Source organism: Sceloporus occidentalis, unplaced genomic scaffold (assembly GCF_023333645.1).
Source record: "Sceloporus occidentalis isolate IW3139 unplaced genomic scaffold, rSceOcc1.0.p SCAF_138, whole genome shotgun sequence".
Classification (NCBI taxonomy): Eukaryota; Metazoa; Chordata; class Lepidosauria; order Squamata; family Phrynosomatidae; genus Sceloporus; species Sceloporus occidentalis.
The window spans coordinates 2,103,800-2,124,263 of NW_028317118.1; the positions used below are offsets into that span (position 1 = coordinate 2,103,800).

A 20,464-nucleotide genomic window follows, 5' to 3' on the forward strand; every position below is an offset into this window, starting at 1 on the left:
TGCAGGGCATTTAACACTGTCCTGCAGGGCTAAGCTTTTCTGATAGCTGCTGCCAACATGGTCATAAGCAGGATGGCATGGTCTTCAGAATTTATTTAATTTGTGTCTTGCTTTTCTGGCAGAACTGAGCCTCAAGACAACCAACAGTGAAATTAAAACAGGTACAGACAACAACAACAAAATAACAAATACAAGACAACATACAAAAGATTAACATGTTAAAACAACAATCAGTTGATAGTATTTTAAACATGGTTGAGTTTAAAAACACATCAATTTACAAAAGTACGTCACCAATATTTAAAGCACATGTTCCTCTCAGCTAACAAGCCCCCCTCCAAAATCCTGACTGCATGTGCCTTCATGCTTGCTTCCTTTCTTTCTGGGTTGCCTTTTCCCTCTGTGACATATGCTGGTGAGCTTTGGTCTCTTTACTCAGATCCATCCCATTCAGTCCTTTGTAGGGTTAAAACAGTGGTCAAGCCAGATCTGCTGAATAGTGGCACATGAACCAAGACGCTGCCTCCCAGTGTTCTGGGATTCAGTGTTCTGCATTCTTTGTCAAGCGTGGCGTCCTCACTGCATGTAATGCATGTGCATTGAGCCTTGGCGTTTTACATCTGCAGAATGAGTGGCCACAGCTTTGCTCTGCTAGTCCCCTCTGAGGGCCCCCAGAAAATCTGGCCAGTGTTGGATTGTGCTTTGCTTGTTGGATCTTGTTGACCGTTGAACTGTGTTAATGGCTAGCCTGGGATCTATGCTGACTCGGTTAGGGCTATTGTATTTCTCAAAGGGAGAGGGGGGTCCCTTCCTGAACTGTCTTTGGCTGACATCTGATTGTGAAAAATTGAGTACTGGAAGTTTGAATTTGAGCAGATTTGTCCTTTAGAGCTCAGGATCTATGTAATGCTTCCTGGCCTAGCTTCCCATAAAGTCCTGCTTTTTGTGTAGAATGCCACAGGAGCCACAGAGAAGTCAGACAGAACTCTCACTGAATAGTTACCATTGTAGTCACACTATCTGCCCTTCTAGCTGCGGATGCGTCTTTGAAGGCGGCCTGTTTTGTCGGCCTGTTTAAAAACTGAGTGGGAAGGTTGCTTTTTAAGTGGGCACCTTCAGGGCTTAAGTGGTCCTCCTATAATAAATAATTTCATTTCCCATTTTTCATTTGTTACACCCCATATATAAAACACCCTTCTCAGGCAGATTATTATTCTGGTGAAATAGGTGTCGCATGTTGCAGTGGCTGGCTGGTTGTATTGCACTGGCTTGTGGTCATCAAAACGTAGAGCGGTTGCTTTCTTTCTTCCTTTTTTTAACCCTGGTCTGTAACATACCAGTGTTATGACTAGGTCTTTGCAAAACGCATGTCTTCACAAATCCCAGATTGTTGACTTGGCATGGAACCTGAGACTTCTCAGTGCAGGGATGATTTTGGTGTGCCTCTTGGCCTATTTTATGCAGGTAGTGATGTGTTCATGTATAATTAAAGCGATGGCTCCGAAGTGCTGCATCAAGCAATTCCAAGGATGTTTAATTTTTAATGAGGCACCTGTAGGGAGTGGAGGCACGGGTGACATTCCTACTTACCCAGCTAAGCTTTAATAATACGTTTTCTGTTCCCGAAATCTAGTTTGTTTGTTTTTGAGTGTAGTTTGCGGCTCGTGTTCAGCGATCAGGCAAAGGTGCTGCAGTTTTACCATTTCCTTTATTGCTATAAAAAGGTGTCTGTGGCTTATATGTGATGCTTTTAAGTAACCAAATTATACAACTTGCTGTTTCTGGGGTTAACAGTAAACTGAAAAAAAAACCCCAACATCTGTGGAGCTGCGTTTGTCATTGTCTTTGTATCTCTGCACTTCATATGCTGGAATGTAATTCTTCTCGAGGAAACGATCACAGCACCGGTTGGTTGCGATTTATGTAAGATAACACAAATTTGCTACTAAGCATGTCTCTTAGGAAAGAGGACATGGCCCTAAGTCTGCAGGGGTTGATCAGGGCCATTGAGGCCAGGATGACTTGGAGATGCTTCATTCACAGGGTTGCCACAGGTCAAGGTTGACGTGAGGGCAGATCATGATGATGAAGATGATAATAATGATAATAATAATAATGGTAATGATAATAGAAAGCAAGGTAAGGCTATCATCGTATTTTCTACTTTTGAAGGGCTGTAATAGGAATCTTGTTTATGGTATATCATACCTGTAGGTTTTTCTTCTGTTCTGTTTGTCTGAACATCCTTACTAAACTGAAAATAAAACCAAGTTACTGTTTTCAATATGATGTTGAGTTTCAACGCAACCATGTGAAAAATCCAATGTGAACTCTCACTTGGAGGTCCCAGAAGTCTGAGGGCAGGCTCACAAGACTCACCTTTTGCAGATCATTTATGTTATGACCTCCTTTAAACGCCTTCAACCTCTGCTTCATAGTTTGAATGCAGAATAAGCAGAATTATTCTACCATGGCAAAAGTCTCCGTTGTCTTGGTGGGCATTTCCTGGACATCTTATTTACTTGCCATCTGTAGCACAGTTTTTGTACATTCCGATACATGCATGTTTAACTTCCTCAGAAAATGAGAACAGGGCATTTACAAAGGAATTACTGCTGCCTGTTAAGAGGCACTAACTCATAAAAACTCCACCATGATATTTGAAATTGTTGACCTTAGACAGTGTGTGTCTTTGACTGTGCATGTATGTGTGTGCAGCACATTCCTTTGTCCTGGTTATAGTGCACTTCTGCAGCTGCCATCCATGTTGATCAGGATGGATTAATTTTAATCAAGGCAATTTAAATCACAAAGAAAAAAACTGCTGATTTAAATCATGTTTCTAACTTTCCAGTTAATATATTTCCTGATCAAGCATGCCTGTAATTGGCTGCTGTAACAATTCAACATGAATAAATAAGGGTACCTTCTGCATCAGTAAAGCTCTGTTTCGTCTTAATAAAGGTTTTACCTTACTGTGGCTTTTGGATTTATGCTATCAGTCCATTTATCCGCTAAACCTGAAACATGATCTATTCTGACTGGCAGCTGCACTCAGGTATGGGGTCTTTCCTAGTCCCATTGCCTGCAGTCTCTTTAACTGGACATGCTGGGAATTGAACCTGGGGTCTTCTGGTTGCAGAGTTGATACTTTGTCCCTGAGCTGTGGTCTCTGTCTAAAACTTATCTGTTGGTGAGTAAGCGAGCCTTTATATTATTCAGGAGCATAATCCAGAACCACTGGGTCTTGCATGCCTTTTCTTTTTAGCCACATAATGTATTCTTTCAAAGGAACAATTGCAAAATGAAGGTAACTCTCTTTACTGAAAAGTACACTAGGAAAGATTGATTAGCTTCCTTTTAAATGCCTTGAACTTTGCACAAGCAGGATCTGGTGTTTACTTAGGGTGTCTCTTCTATATGCTCTCTTGCTTGTATTGTTATATGTTCGGCTAGTCCCTGTAGTTCTGCTGGTGAAATACCGTTGGCGTCTCTTACAAAGGAGGCCTTCATGGGCCTCCCGCTTCAATCCTCTCACATAATCCTCATTAGCTTTCCTGGGCTCTGCCCTGTAGACTTTCATCCCAGCTCTCAGAGGGCATCAGATTTGATGATGCCACTCTGGATTTAATAGCATTTGCATGAAATCACGTTGTCTGAACTGCTTACTGAAGTGGTTACCAATGTTGTTGGTTAGTAAAGTGGAGGCATGTGTACCTGGATCATACATCTTTTTTCTCACCCTGACTTTCAGAACTGTTACTGTAGAAATCTTTCTCTCACTTTTACAGCCGTTCCCACAGTTCTGGGGCTCAAGTGTGACTTCTCAGTAGTTTTCTTTGGACTCAGACAGTGAGTCTGATGACAATACATCAGTTTCTCAGTTTGTGGAAACGTTTCATCTCTGGATTGCCAACTGAGGATCAAGTCATGTTAGAACTAGGAACTGAGAATAGTATCCATGTGATGATGATTCTTCTCGTGACTGCTTAGAAGATCACCTTATTTTATTTCCCCACCACCTTTTGCTTTCATATTTACCATGCCATGTGGCTGCATAGATTGTATCTTGGGCTCCAGTTTCAATCCCACTTAGCATGTTTCATGCTGTAGGCTTTGATACCCTCTGAGCAGAGGGTCCCAATGACCTATCTTGTGTTGGGTCAGAGTAAAGAGTGTTTGCTTTAACTGTGCCTACCTCACTTACAGCTATGTTTCTAGTGGTGCCAGTGTTTATATTAACTGTGGTCTTGTAAGTGGGTCCAGTGGAGATGCCAGCTGTAGTTGCCTCCTTAGTCTTGTTGACTCCTGCATCCATATTGCTTGAAATTATCACACTAGATATTTCAATATTTTGGAAACATTTGGTTTGATTATTCCCAGATCTGAGCTTCCCATATCTGGTGATTTTCATATCCTCTTTCACCGCAGCTGTCCTGTTTCCATTGTAGCACTCAAACACCTCTACTGGGGACAAAAGTAGGTCTTTTTCTGGTAATACTGTGCAAGGCCTTGTAAAATGTACATATTATACGTACTGCTTTATAAATAGACTAATGCTATTTAAGGGCAACCTACGTAGCATACATTACATGCCTGTGTCCTGATGCAAGACTGTGGGAAGTGGACTAGGATTCATTGTGCTTGTCAGACGAGCAACACTCAGTGTATGAGCCTGGTTTATAACAGGGATCACTGTGGGATTTGGAAAGTATGCTAAATATCATCTCCCATTCTCCAGCGATCAAACTCTGTCTACAAAAACATGTGTCCACAGTATATCAGTGCAGGGCATCAGTTCCAATGTTTGGTTGTGTTATAAACCAGAGTTATCCTAAGAGAACTGCAAATTCTCATTCACATCAATCTGTCAGTCTTGTGCTCTCTTCCTTGTATTTGGAAGTTGGAACTTCCTCCACTTAGAAGTGTGGTGACATTTTTCCTTTTATTGTCGTTTGACTCAATTGTTCATTCTTTATGAACTGCACACTTGGGTTTTGATGAATGTAGCCTGTAATGGCTGCTTCTAGAATAGTTTTAGATGGTGTATGTTACAGCGCATGCCCCTGCCTTTACAAAACAAATAGTTGGATCCCTTGTGTTATGTCAATTTACATACAGCCGAAAAAGGAGCAAATTCATCCCCACCATTTAAATTACATTCTCTCTGTTGCCTCCTAGGATCGGATTAACCTCCATTTTTAAGCCCCTCTTGTGCCAGGGCTAGAATAACAAATGTGATGTGAACTGACATCTGGGAAAACAGCGCTGAAGAAATTTCACCTACATTCTGAAATTTGGTTGTTATATGTAAAGGCCTGCTCCATTCAGGTTTCCTTTCTTCTACTGAAATCATTGCGCTATGTGCCAAACATGCATGCAGATGGGTGAAGTCAGTGAGAGTCTTTTGTTTTCTTTGTAAGAATCCTTGACTTGGGAATGTTAGAATAAACCTGATGCTGCAGCCCATGTGTCTTCACTAATGTCACAGACTAATATATATATTTGTATGTAAGTGTGTATGTGAGCGATCTTAGGGTTAGAAGAATGTCCTAAAATGAAACTTTTACATTATTGAGATGTTATCCTGAACGTGGTTGATTTCAAGAAACTGCAGGGTCTTTTTAACTTGATGTTTTATACAGTTGATATTGATTTTTGACTAAATACGAATAGCAAATGATAAGAGAAGACTCAGTATGCGTTTTCAAGGTTATTGGGACTGTTTTCAGTGTTTAATCAATCAATCTAAGGAAGTTATATTCCTGAAACATACACAGTTTGTATTTGACTCGGTGGAAACCGCTTCAGCCCCCCCCCCCCCCCGAAATCCTTTCTCAAAACATCAGCAGTGCCTCGGTGAGAAACCTTACTACAGTTGTAGTAAATATGATTGCGTAGCTGTCGCTACTGAAATAAATTGAAATTAGAGTACTTTTAACCACTTTTTCAAAATGTCATTCTGATACCTTCCAGACCCATCTGGTTACTGAGTCCAAAAGGTCTTCTGATGTTTGTTTTCTAGGTCAGTGACAGTGTGTAAGTGGCAAATCTTCATTGCCACTTGGCTTCTGATTCAGTTGTGACCCGATCTATTGGGAAGCTCATCCGCACTCTTGCTTTCTGTGTTGCAAAACAGATACTGTTTCCTCTCTCAGTGTCCCACAGGTAACTTTCATGCTTCCAGATACTTTTAAGCACACTGAGTTCTGTGGCGATGTTGCTGGAATTTTCTGTGCCTTGCTTTTCTGAATCTCTGCAAAAGGCCAAGATTAAGTGTGTCTGTGTAAATCATTTGATTTGAACAGATCCACATGAATAATGGCAATAGCAGTAGGTTGTTGGAGTAGCTTTTTGTGGCTTCATAATATGCTTAACAGTTTGTGTAAAAGGGCGTTTAAATTGGAAGCAGTGGCGTTGCTCAGATTATTGCAAGCATGAGAAACTCAAAAGAATCTTGTGAATGGGGGAGAAATGTGACCCTTTTGTTGGCATTCGGTTGCTCTGCAGAGGCTTGCATTGTAGGCAGAGCAGACTCTTGTCTTGCTGTGTTCAAGAGGCATTTCATTGATTTCTGTCAAGAAGAAAAGCTTTTTCTAAAGTCCTTCTCTTCAAGTCCTCTGGATTATTAAGATCTGTTAGTAGCAAGTTGCTCTTTCTTTGGGAAACTGACAACACTTAGACTTTACCAGTTCACTTGGCTTCTGATGAAGTGGAACAGTTGGGTCAGTAACACATTTTTATCTAGCATTTTCCAGTGTTTTGTGCACTTCCTGGAGTAACAAAAGCGCCTGAGACTTGTCCACTTCTTTCGCTGCACATTGACAAAAACAATGATGTTGCAAGAGTCATGGTCTAGGAATTCTTCCCAGTGATATCGTAACTTGTCACACTCCAAAGCCATTCATGCATCCTTAGAGGAAGCGCTCCTGGGCATTAACTTGCCTGTGCACCCGTTCATATTTGAATTTCCAACTTATGGCAACCCTAAGGTGACCTTATCACAGCATTTCCTTGGCAAAATTTTGTTCAGGGAGAATTGGCCACCATGGCCTTCCTCTGAGGCTGAGAGAGTGTGACTTGCCCAAGGCCACTCAGTGAGTTTACAAGGCTGAGCAGGGAGCCGAACATTGGTGTTCTGAAGTCCTAGGCTGCATCTGCACTGTAGAAACAATGCAGTTTGACACTACTTTAACAGCCATGGCTCCATCCTGTGGAATCCTGGGATCTGTAGTTTGGTGGGAGCACCAGTGATCTCTGACAGGGAAGGCTCCGTGTCTCAACTACAAGTTGTAGAATTTCTTAGCATTGAGCCACAGCAGTTAAAGTGATGTCAAACTGCATTATTTCTGCAGAACAGATTGGGTCCTGGACTGGTTAGGGCACCTCAAGGAGCTCAAATTATGGTTTTGGTTAGATCCTATTGTGTCTCATAAAAGTGAGTTGACGCCTCGTTTTGAAGCCCTTTCCCAATCCAGATTGGTTTTAACCTAGTTATTTCAAAAAAGATTTACATCTAGAGAGTAAAAGTTCCCTGAATGCTTGCTGCGAAAAATATACCATCCCTCTGGGCACATGCCATTAAATAAAGATGTGTTTGCTAGTGCACAGGAAAGAAAGGTTTTAAACAAACTGGCACACATGACAGACAAAAGAATTACTCTGATACTAATAAAAGAGCGCAGTGTGTAGGGCAGGGAGGCAGATAAGCTTTTAAAAGTCTTTTAAGCTAGACTTGCCCTATCCTTTGTGTCAAAATTGCCTTTTTCTTGGTTTTTTTATGAATGCACTATACATCTCCTTTTAAGTGAAAAGCTCTTCTTTTCAGATGACTCTTAATAAGCTTAAGAGGAGGGTTCTGAAATGTTCCTAATGTGTAGATGAACGCTATTTTAAGTCATCCCAAATCTAGTGAAGACAAAACTGAAATTACTGAATTATTAGATTAAATACAATCTGCAGAATTCATGCCCATTTTGTGCCTCCCATTTATTTGTGTACCTTTTCTTTTGGGTGAATCTACATAACAGGTTTGCATGAAATACACAGGGTTAGTATGACAAAAGACAATCAGATTTTATATTGTATTCTTGTTTCTTTTTCCTCCTCTGCCAAGCATACAATACCTGTCATTCTGTTGGTTTGTCCCAACTAGAGTGGACCCATTCAATCAGTTGTTGACAAGCAGGTAAATCCTATAGATTCAATGGTTCTACTCTAGAAAGGACTAACAATAGGATTTAAACCAGTATGAGACGCTTGTGTCTTAGGCTGTCATGCATATACATTTTGATAGCTGCTTTGCGTGATCGGATGAACTGCACAGATACAAGACTGTACTTCAGCTGTCTTTACAACTGCATCTGTAACTCACTTACCAAACATTCGAACCATGCTCTAGTGGTGCAGTGCCATTGGATCCCCCTGTTTCCACCAGAGTTGCCTACCTGCCATCTTTCTGCACTCTAAAATCTTGCCCTAGAGGGGTGAGGTACTCTCTATGGCAGGTTTTTGGTGTCATGGATGGTTGTGTGTGAGGCTTTTTCTGTTTTCCCCCTTGCCTTTATATCTCCATTCCTGTGCTAAGCAAGTTATTGTTCCACCTTCCCGATGGCAGTTTCTCTGAACAGACAACTAGATTTAAATAATGACTGCTGTTCAAGGGAGTGCTTGTGTTGAAATGTGAAAGTGCTACAGCAATCATACTTTTATGTGAAACAAAGTGCCCTCCCCCTTTTGCACGCAATCTAAATGGAATCCTCTTAAAACTTGCCGTTAGCTTTTCAGTAGCTCTTTCCAAACAGAAAGTTTGCTTGATTTAAATTTCATCAAGTGTGAAAGCTTTTTCAGTCGCTTGGTTAGGAACACGCATTGAGGAGGGGTATGTACATTTGAGTTAATATAGCATGATTCTAAGTATACTACAAGGCGATCCCTCGCCCACCTTTTCATAGTTTGAACTTTCATGCAGGGTTCTGACAGTGTAGTCCTCTGCATGTTTGCATTTTGTGAGGATAAGGATGTCTAGGACTTTTGGCTAAATGGCTGAATACTGTATGGATACATTATCCTTCATAGTACAGTGCTGACTTGGAGTTAACTGTCCACACAGCTGACTTGCCTGGTTTTCATTTCTCTGTATTAATGTGGTCTCAAGAATGGCATGCAAGTAGAGCGCATATTTCTTCTTGTACATGGAGTTAGGGATCAGCTAGCTAAAGTTTTGCCCGCGACACACTTACTTGGAAGGGACATTCCATTTACTTAAACAAAGGCGTGTAAGATTACTGCTAGGTTGTGGAAGATATTTTTTCTGCCTTTTCAGTGGGGTATTTAATCTGTATTTGCTGAACTGCATGCTTAAAAGCTCTCCTTGGGTAATAAATTTGATACAAGTAAAATATGCCACATATATCCTTGCCAAAAAAAAAGTGTCAGCAGTAGTTAAACTCTCATCTGCTTCATGTAGCACTGATGTGCAAGGGAGGAATTGGCTGAGTGGAGGAAGGAGATCTTCCTGTCTAGCAAAAGACATGGCAAACCTGATGACTGTTAGGCATTAGCACCTTAGTCATGATACTAGAAGTGTGACAGTCCAGAGGCATCCAGCACTCTGCATTGCTACCAGTTTAGCCATCTGCCTTAGAGTGCAAGGCCGGAGGGAGCTGTTCATGATCAGGATACAGTGGAACCTCGCCATAGGCGGGCGCGCCATACGCGGCCTTGAGCATACGTGCTCAAGCTGCGGCGCGTGCGTGGGGCGGAAGGGGCGGCGCGTCCCATTCAGTTGAATGGGTGTGCACGCGCCCGTTGCGCCCCGTGCACCTCCGCGCCGCCGTGCACGAGCCCCATTGTTTACAATGGGGCTCAAGCATAGGCGGAAATCGCCATACGCGGTGGGATCCGGAACGGATCCCCCGCGTATGGCGAGGTTCCACTGTATTTCCTTAGTTGTATATGAAGCCTGGAAATGGTATGAAAAAGGCCAAGTAAAATTAAGTTTATTAACCAGTGTTTCAGTAGATCTCAATTCACTGTTGTTTTGTGGTTTGTGCTAACTGTTATTGACATGATGCTTGAACTGAGAAACAACAGAGGTGTTGCGCTACCTCCAGAGGTCCTTTCAGTACAGAAATGAGAATGCCAAGCACATGGAAGTGAAAGCAATAAACTGGCAGCTGTGAATTACGGTACATTTGGAATCTCAGAAGCATGGTTTGTGGTGTTAACTTGTGGCCAAGTTCTGTACAATGTTAGAACTGAGATATTTCAATTAATGTGTACTAGAAAGCAGAATGCCATAAAATGCATACAGAATACCTTTCTGAAAGCTAATTCTTGATTACTTTTTTGGTTTAGTTACTCCACTGATTAAGTTTGGTTCAGATATCTGACGGTGAGTGTTTTATCTAGATGCAAGGTATTTGTTTTGTAGATAAGAAATTATTTCACAGATCCGGTGTTACACTTGGTCAGTAAAAATGTAGGTGTGTCTACCCAAGAGAATCAGTTTGACTGTGAGCAAAAGCAAGCTTTAGCCCCGGGGAAATGCAAAAGGATGAGATGCTTGCTGGCTGAGTTATCTGAAGCTAATGTGCAATGACATGGGCTGCATGGTCATCCAGAACAAAAATATCAGCTTAGGGCTACACCAGGACAGCAGAGATGGCAGTGTCAGTTCTGATTCCAATTAAGTCCTTGTAAAGATTGTTGCAGATAAAGCTTTCTGCTTGACCGTTAAGGTCTATATTTTATATATATGGCAAGGATGTAGTGTACATTGGGGAAAATAAGGTGAACTTTGCTCTTCACATTTGTTGTCAGTTGCTACACAATTGGCATGAATAGTATTGTAAGCAATACTTACAATGCCAGGTTAATGAGATAGAGTATCGTACTGGGCCTATTTTCACTAGGATATGTTGGTCCAGGGAACCATTCGTTTGGTCTAACTTGGTGTCATTACACACATGCTTCAAAAGAGGTGGCAAGATGGCTTGGAATAAATATTTTAGAATCCATATTTTAGAAATTATGGACACTTAGGTACAGAGGCCAGGAATTAGGGAACTTTGTGGAGTTTTCAAGTAGTTGGAAGCAGAAGAAAGATAACTGCTTCTTCAGGGTCTGTCAAAGTGGCATGCAATGAGCTTTAAGTGCACATCCCTTTCATTGCATTGCATTGCATTGCAATGCATACACATTTTGCATTGGGCATCTATACTTGAGTGTAAAACCTACCATGTGAACCTGTCCTACGGACCGTAAATCTAAACCACTGTTTATATGCGATGCAGTTTCTTATGCAGTCAAAACATAGAAGTTGATATCCTGACAGTACACCTCTGCCTGCAGATAGCATGTTATCGTTACATGCTGGTGACTACTTTAGATTATGTGCATTTTACCATGTGATACGGTAGAACAGGGCGGCTCTGTTCAGGGGTTTGCCTGAACATTTGGAGGGTTAAAAGTGTGGGTGATGTGGACACACATAAGGCCCAGCCCCAATGTCCTCATGTAACCAGCAGCATCAAAAACCATTGAGCTGAGTGTGCAAAAGTCTAAAGAGAGCCTAGCAACCACATTCATCTGATTGCAGTTGCAAAGCTCTTGTGATTGGAACCCTTATACTTTTACTTGTGAGGTTTTATCTTGCTTTGATTTTTATTTTTTCCTGCCATTACTGGTTGTGAGCAGTGTCCCTGAGGCTCCTGCCTGCTGAGTCTTAGTGGCTTCCACAATTTCTGGAGGCATTGGCCACACACTTCCTAACAGACCTTTAGCGCTCTGCGGATTTTAGAGTCTCAGCTTTCATCTTCTAAGGGAACGCTGCCAAATTCTGCATTGTGGCTTTTCTGTGCTTGTGCAGAATAATAACATGTGTGAAACTCTGATAGCACAGCAAATCTGTGTGTGTGCTGACCCTCTGTCAAAGAAATGCACCCCCCAAAAAAAACCCCACTTGTTTCCTTCTATTGACTCTCTCAGATTTTTTTGATTATGAAGTGATCTTACTTTATATTTTATTGGATGTCAGTAGATGCACTTTCCCACCTGTCATCGTACTAATCCTGAGTACTGCTTCAGAGAGTGAAAGATGTAGAAATGAAATCTGTTCTAGTGCAGCCAGGGGGATAAAAGCTCTTGCTCTTTCCACCCACAGGTCCTGGTTTATTTTCCTCATGAAAGGTATCTTGCTTATCTCTGAGCTTAATAGTACACGGCACACATTCCACTACTAGTGATCTGGTCTTTTGGTTGGTTTTTAAAAAGACACTGCTAGGCAGATGGTTTCAGGTTGTGGAAGACAGATTCTTACCTTTGGCCTGATACATGAAGAATGACAAAGAAACACAGAAACACATCAAGGGAAATAAATAGGAGAAGGCAGAGCCCCTTGAAATTTCTTTACCAGCTTAAACACTGAGAAATAGACCCCAAAACTTCCTTTTTGGGACCGATAATAGCAATGTGTGGAAATCATCTTCAGATGTGCCTTGCTTTTAACAACCAAGACAAATTAGCCTTAAAGGACAGTGTGTGACGTTCCCTCTGTATACTTGATGTGTGTACTCTGACGTGTGTACTTTGCTAGAGAGATGGCACAGTTTTGCACAACCACTTCTGCTGCTTCAGTGCTTGCCATACAGTTATTTGTGTTTGTTTGTGCAGATACTGAGCATTTTAGTTATTGCACTTTACATTGGTCCTATCTGCTATTCTTTTCAAGGAAAAGAAAAAATATATATCAGTAAAATAAAGCTGTGAATGAGCACCAATTCAGACTCCGGTGGATTAAATTGGCCAGCTGATTCTGGCTATATTTACATTATGCTTTCACATAATGTGGTTCCTTAAGAATAAAGAAGAACAAATGAAGGCGAATGAAGTGTGATGTGGTGCCCAGTGTCTTAGACTAGGAGGGCATTTACACTTATTTTTTTGTCCTGATGAGATGTGGATTGCCGCGCTGATGCATATTGAGTTTGTTGTTCCCATTATGTTTTGGGTTTGTGAATGTCTTTGAGTCATTTTAACCCTTGTGTTATTCACACGTGACATCGTTTTGGGTTAAAATGGAACTGCCTCTCTTCTTTTAGTGATACAGATAAATCCAAATCGATTTGGAACTCGGGACATTTGTGAAAAAACAAGGATTCAAACCGGATTCATCCCAGATTATTTTTGTAGTGTGAATGGGGCCAAGGAGAGAGGAGACAGGCTCTGATCGCTACCTAGCCATGAAACACATAGGGTGGCTTTAAGTAAGTCGCTGCCTCTCAGGCACTGGAAGAAGTTGGGATAAACCAGTAGTAAAAATAGAAACCATTCTGTCCTGATTATACTTAGATAGTGCCCCTTGGGAGAGTAGACTCATTGCTTCTAATAAAAGAGGCTATGTTTTGTTTCAAACAGTACAGGCAAAAATCTTGGATGCTTTCAGCATGTATGTTGTCCCTGTTATCTTTCCACAATCAACTGTTGGTCCTAAGTGCTGCAGAAGTGATGAAATATTACTTGGGTCCAGTTTTTCACCCCCTGCTGTATCTTAACAGTTCAACAGAAAGCACCCTCTCAGATGGCTGCGCATGAAAATGCATATTAGGTGTCATAAAAATGGATGGTTTTGTGTTAACACTGATAAAAGCAAGAGGAACAGATAAATAGAAATGGAGGCCTAGGATGATACAGAGCTGAAAGCAAGTGGAAAAAGCAAGCAGGAGGCATTGTTTTGAAGAGTTGCGCAGACAACATTTCAAGGGCAGCCAATTACTGCCAAACGTGAAAAATATTGGGGTAAATCAAGAGAATTGCGAGACTGCAGAACTCTGTTTTTAAATGGAGAGCCGGTTAAAGATAAATGAGACGGAGGAGAGCCTCCAACAGAAGCTTCGTAACACACCTATTAAGAAGCATTTTATTTTTGGTCTCAGGGAATGTTGCGCCTGTGGGTCATCTACAGATTTAAAAGCCTCTTTTAAATACATATTTAAAAGGCAATCTTGGGCCTGATACAGACAGCCAAAATAAAGCTGCTTTGAGTAACATTGGAGGTATGGTGTTTCAATGATACATGCATCCTAAGAGTCCAGAAGCCGCACCAAAGCCATGCTCCAGTCCTAAGGACTGGCATGCAGCTTTGGTGCAGCTTCCAGACTCTTAGGACGCATGCATCATTGAAACACCATACCTCCAGTATGACTCGAAGCAGCTTTATTTTGGCTGTCTGTATAGGGCGCTACCTTTCCAGTGTAGTGAAGTTCTCTCTTAAAGGTGAATATAGTTTTCCTCTCTGTACAGATTTGCTTGGGAGAATGCACATTACATTTGGCGCTCTATGGGAAAATGAAAGGCAGCAAAAAGGAGCTCTGCTGGTATCACTCTAAGCATGCCTAATGGATTGTGTTTCTGTGTTCTCTCGATCAGTCTGTAGAGTGCCCTTAGTGAGGGCTAAGTCTTCTGTAAAATGCTCCTTAAGATTATTGTTGCAAGTATAGAGCTGCTGGATGAGTGTTTTGTTGGTGGGAGAATGCTAATGAGGCCATTCCTTTTCAGCCAGTACAGCTGCTGGGGATTTCTTCCTATTGCTCCAATAGTGGTGATGGACAACTGCTCTGTCTTGTGGTGTAAAACGCTTTTCTTACGGACATGGGTTGTCAAATACTCGGTTGACGACTCTAACTATCCCATTGTACAAACAAGCTTGGGGAAGGAAAAAAAATACAGCCTTTGGCCAAGAAGGGTCCGCTGCTCAGAAGATCAGCAACGATGTAGACATATTTGTGCACGAACCTAAAAGCACAAAAGGTTGCTTTTGAACACTTTTTGCGGATTAAAAACGAACCCGTTAAATTTTGTACGTTTTAATGTAACGTGCATTTTTAGTACTGGCGACCTGATGGTGAAGTACTTCCTTTCCTCTCAACTATCTTACGCAACTGCGAAGCCTTGCGAGGACTATGGAGAGCCAAGTATCTGATGTGATGGCAACCCCATTTCCCCACTAAGGAATTAAAACCCAGATTTTACAGAGGCATCACAGACAACACAACAACAGACAATCACTTAATTAATTGCTTAAGTGTTGTGTTTAATTAGATAGTTAATGGACTTAATGCAGTTTTCCAGAACCAGTGTAGGACTGTGTTCCTTTTCTACTGTTTTGCATGTCACTTTCCGAGTAACATCGATAGGTCTGCATTTCCCACGAAATGTGTAACTTTAATCAAAAATGAAATGAAAGCTCCAGTACGTATCTATGATAAATTAATTTTCTGATATATTTAACACAGATGTTTGCCATCAAGTCTAATTTTTTAAGTAGACCTCTTTTATCCAGGAAGAAATTTAGTAGCTGCTTTGCTTAGCTAGCTTGATCAAAATGATATTTAAAGACGTCTCCTGTTATTTCGAGGATACAGTGCTTTAATTGTCTTGAATTATTCCCCCCTCCCTTGAATATTCTAACTTTTCCCTGTTTTTGCAGTGGTGGAAGAAGGACTTTGGGAGAATGGGCTTTCCTATGAGTGCAGAACCCTGCTTTTCAAGGCAATCCATAACCTGCTGGAAAGGTAAGAGCTCAGATGATGCTGTATATAGTGTTATATCTCTGCAGGGGTCTATTAATGTGTTTTTGGTTTACCTCTCACTAATTTCTTCCCCTCGTTCAAGCCTTCTGGTTTGTACAGAGGACTTGTTTTGAAGATGTGGAAGAGGAAGTATCTTCTCATTGCAGGGAGATATGGGAAAGGTCAGATGCAAGAGGAGAGCTTTCAAACCTTAGTATGTTATGAGAGAAGATATTGTCTCTCACCAAAGCCCTCTTAGATTGCTGAGGCTTTGGAAGAGGGGATTTTTGTGGTGCATGAGTGTGTTAGTCATTATGGGAGACTTTAGAATAGTGTTTGTGGGGCCATTTTTAGGGAAACATCACCGGACCCTCAACTTGTCTAACCCAGTAAATAACTTTCCCCACGGATCACTGTTGTATGTTGTATTCACAAAGACCTTAAAATCTACAATTGTGGTGCTGCAGGGACAACAGCAGAAGGAGAGATGAAGACATAGTTAAAGTCAGTGGTCTCACCGTACTAAGTTACCAAGTGAAGAACAGTGTATCTGTACAAACATTATCCTATACTGTGATATAGTCTTGGGGATGATAATACTCTGTGAGAGTGACTTGTATTACTTTCCTGAGCGTGACCTAACTGCTTCAATATCTTGTTTGTGGGGAGGGAAGGAGGAATTAGTTAAAAGAGTAGTATAAAATATTCTAGGCTGCCATTTCCATCCTTGCAGTCAGGAAAGATCAGCTGTATGCTCTTCTCTTGTAGACACTCTTTTTATTTCTTTGCTACTTGCAAAAGGGATATGAGATAGAAGCCACAAAAGGCATGAGCAAACACAGACCTAATATAATTAGGCGATTCTTGTTGAAAGGCTCTTTACAGGCTTTAGCTGTTAAGAACTTTCTCTTCAAGTTCCAATAACCAGGCAAATGTTATTGAAGGCTTGAAATCCAATAATATCAACCTTCCGGAATTCTTCTTGAGCATCTTAAACTCTGCTACTTAATTGCTCATACCATTGTGCCTCAAGTCATGTAAAGAGACAATAGTTGGCGTCACTGTACTAAATACAAAGAGATTAAAAGTAATATATTGAATTTTGTACTAAATGATTAGAACAAAGGTAACATTTTGAAACAAAAAAACAAAAACCAAATAAGATGTATGTTCCCAAAGAGCAAAATAAATCAGTTTAAAACAAAATGAGTTTATTGTTTTCTTAACTGTTGTTGTTAATTACCTACAGATTGACTTCAACTTATGTCAGCCCTAAGAATGAGACCTCCAAGTCACCCTATTGTCAACAGCCCTGCTCAGGTCTTGCAGACTCAGTGGTTCCAATTGGGAACCATTCTGTTTCTCCATAGTCTATTCGAATGGCAGCCTCTTGTCCTGAATACACCAGGACAATAAACTATAGTGGCACATCCAATTCATAGCTTTTCATGATCTATGTTGTCAAAGGCTTTGCTATGGTCTATAAAACACATGCTGATTTTCTGCTGGTGCGCTCTATTATCCAACATATGTTTGCAGTGTAGTCTCTAGTGCCTCTTTCTTTAATTAAACCAGCTTGTATCTCTGGAATTTCTTGCTCCAGATATGGTATTAGTCTTTGCTGTATAATTTTGAGCATGACTTTGCTTGCATAGGAAATTAATCTAGTGGCTCTGTGGTTACTGCAGTCTTTTGAGTCTCCTTTTTTGGGGTTAGGGATGTATATTGGTAGCTTCCAGTCTGCTGGCCATTACAGTGGACCCTTGTTATACGCTGGGGGTTGGTTCCAGGATCCCCCGTGTATAACAAAATCCGTGTATGCTCAAGTCCCATTAAATATAATGACATAGCAAAATGGTGTCCCATATAAAAATGGAAAATCAAGGTTTGATATTTGAAATTTATACTTTTTTTGAACATTTTCAAACCGTGTATTCTTGAATCCGTGTATAAGAAATCCGTGTATAAGAAGGGCCGACTGTATTTTGTTTTCTGTGTTAGTTGGCAGATTTTAGTTAGAACAATTAGTTAGGTGATCTGATTTTGTAGACTGCAGCAGTTCTATCGGTCTGCCATCTGTTCCTAGTGATTTATTCCTCCCAACTGTTCTGAGTGCAGCTTCTCAAAATTGTGGGTTCATTTTTGTACGATTATTCTTCCCATGTGTCAGTCATCCATTCATCTATTTTATATATCTCTTCTGTGTATTTCTTCTATTGTCTTTTTATTTTATCTTGGTCTGCTGATTGTGGAGCATCCCCGCCTTGGTTTAAATTTCCCTTTGATTTTACAGATCTTGCTGAAGAGGTCTCTTGTTCTTCCCTTTTTCGCTGTCGGCTTCTATTTCTCTGCAGTGATTATTATCGTAGTTTTTTATCCTTGAGCACTAATCATTGAACAGTTGCATTCATGGTTTTGACACTACTCCTGCCTCTCCTGGCCTTTTTTCTTTTCTTTTTTGGTTCTTGTTTGTTCTTACTGTTTGAAGTGTCTGTTATCCATAGATTCTTCTCTTTCTTTTTGACTAGAGATAGTGTCTTTCTATCAGTTTGTCCCTGGCTTCCGTCCATAGTTCATCTGTCAGTTAGGTTAAATAGTACAAATCAGAAAGGTCATTTCTGATCTGCACAAAATGTTTGTGCTCTTTCTCTTTTCTTCCCCTCTTTACTCTTTTTCTTGGCCTTTCTCTCCATCTACCTCAGTATTCATTCAGCCTTTCCCTCTGCTCATTCTCATTCTTCCCACTTATCAGACAGAAGCTCTCTCTTTCTGAATTGCTTAAATAGTTTAGTGGCATTCAATACACGGAGCTTCCTAGAAGCTCTGTAGGAGAAATGGATCTTCCAATCTTACTCTCAGCTTTGTTTCTAGTTAGGGTAGGCCTGGCACCCAGTGGTTTAAGATATTACTGCAGACTGCAAAAATATTTTGAGTATGGGTGGGAATAAGTGAATACTTCATTCCTCACCCTTCATATTTTTTAGCCCAGAAGGGACTTTATCCCACCAGAAGGGGACTGTTTCGTCAATACCAATAGCAAATAATAAAATAAAGGCACTCTACCATGCTTGTTAAAAATAAGTAAAATCTGTTTTTCTGAAACATTTTGCATCAATGAGGGCAATAATCTTGGACAAGGTTGGTTTGGAAATAAATCCCCTTGAGGATGACTACATCTCAGTTTCAACTTGATCCAATAAGTACTAGAGCACTGAAAGTGGAGAGAGACCAGTTATTTTAAGTAGTTCCACAGTCAGATAGCTTGGGGGCAGGATACAGGAAAGCAAATGAGGCACTAGGTTGCTGTCATTATTGCAAAAGAGCAGAACAGGCAAGGATGTGAAGAGCTTGGCATGTGAAATGTACAGTAGAAGCTTGGTACAGTGGAGATGATGGCCTATTAATATTTTCAGCACTTATGATTTGTGTGTATGTATGTGTGTGTCCTTTTTTTTCCCAGATGCCTAATGGAAAAGAACTTTGTAAGGATTGGGAAATGGTTCATCCGGCCATATGAGAAAAATGAAAAGCCCATTAACAAAAGGTAAGGATCCCATGTGCCTTGACATAAGCTGCCAGTGTTGATGGCACAATTCTGATTCTTAAATCATTACGGTATTTTTTTCTCTTCGTATATTGTATCATATATTCTGTTCCCTGGTAGCATGTAGCTGTTATTTGTATTCCCTGCTGGGAAGAAAGGTGTGAGCGTGTTCTGGATTCAGGGATTCTGTTAGCCTAGCATTTTACTATACATAGCGCTTGTTCAGTTTAAAAGCAGAGCTTTGCCCCTGAGACCGGCATTTCTCCGTTACCCTTTTGACTCCTGCATTGCATCCTTGGCAGTAAAAGCTGCAGCAACATACTTGGTGATTTTAACGTCCTTTGTTGAGAGAGGACTTTCCCACTAGTTTAGGAATGGTCAGGCAAAGCTTGTGGAGGCTTTTGATGCGCTGCTGAGCAGACACATGGTTCTGGAATATCAGAATATGTTCGCCAGAGGACTTTGGCGTGCGTTCATACTTGTTCCATTCTTTAGCTGATATGTCACTTCCTTAAGCAAGTTGATGCATATTTTTGTAAATGGCTGTAACATTTAGAGGTAGTTTAGTGTGGATGTGTGCTTTTTTTTTAACCATTAGTTTGAGAGCTGCTCTTTACCTTTGGCTGTTAAGACAATGTGAAACCTCCACTTTAGAATGAGAGAATGATGTGGCCCCAGGACTCCAAAAATGGCCATTACATTTCTTTTCCTTCTCTTGGTGGTAGTTATGTCCCCTCCTCATCTGTTATATGCCTGTGATTGTTGATATTTCCATGGATGGTGCAATAGCTGTTCTTTTTGCTCCTGTCTAACACAAGTGGGCCTAAATACCCCGAGGATCTCATCTGATTTTGAAAGCTAAGCAGGGTCAGCTCTAGTTATTACTTGCATGGAAAACAGTGTGGAACTTCACTGGGTGCTGTAGGCCAGATTTCAGAGGAAGGCAGTGGCAAACCATCTCAGTATTCCTTGCCTAAGAAAGCTGTATGATGTTCATACGGTTACCATAAGCTGACAGTTGACATCAAGCCACATACACACATGCAACCAAGTGGCTAAGTTTAGTAGAGATTTTCCTTTATAGAGATGTGAAACTCCAAAAATTTGGGTGAGTGTATTTTAGACGTTTTAGAATCCAGTTGAAGTAGGCCATATCAAGAAGCCAGCGAAAGATCTGTTCTAATTTCCTCAGTTGTTTTTATTCAGGGAGCCCTGACTATCACTGAGATACTGAATTACAAGCTTCACAAGCTTTGTGCTATTCCTACTAGGAGAAGTGAAACGTGTCCACAGTGTGCGGGGTTTATTCCCTTTCTAGAACTTCTCTCTTTGTCAGTATTATACAGAA

The 20,464-nt window shown here is 40.9% G+C and overlaps 1 protein-coding gene across 4 annotated transcripts in view; it reads left to right on the forward strand.

The window, feature by feature from the left end:
* The window catches only part of LOC149281173 (mediator of RNA polymerase II transcription subunit 13-like), a 97,907-nt gene that overhangs the window by 19,157 nt on the left and 58,286 nt on the right, over positions 1–20,464 (forward strand). For 3 of the 4 annotated variants that reach the window (XR_016278072.1, XM_089499707.1, XM_089499709.1), the window contains exons 3-4: positions 15,491–15,575; positions 19,033–19,116. Coding sequence is in view for 3 of the 4 variants with exons in the window: in XM_089499707.1 (XP_089355833.1) it covers positions 15,491–15,575; positions 19,033–19,116 (169 nt within the window). In the remaining variant the exon portion in view is untranslated. The remainder of the gene's footprint in view (positions 1–15,490; positions 15,576–19,032; positions 19,117–20,464) is intronic. The other variant, XM_089499708.1, reaches the window with a different exon arrangement.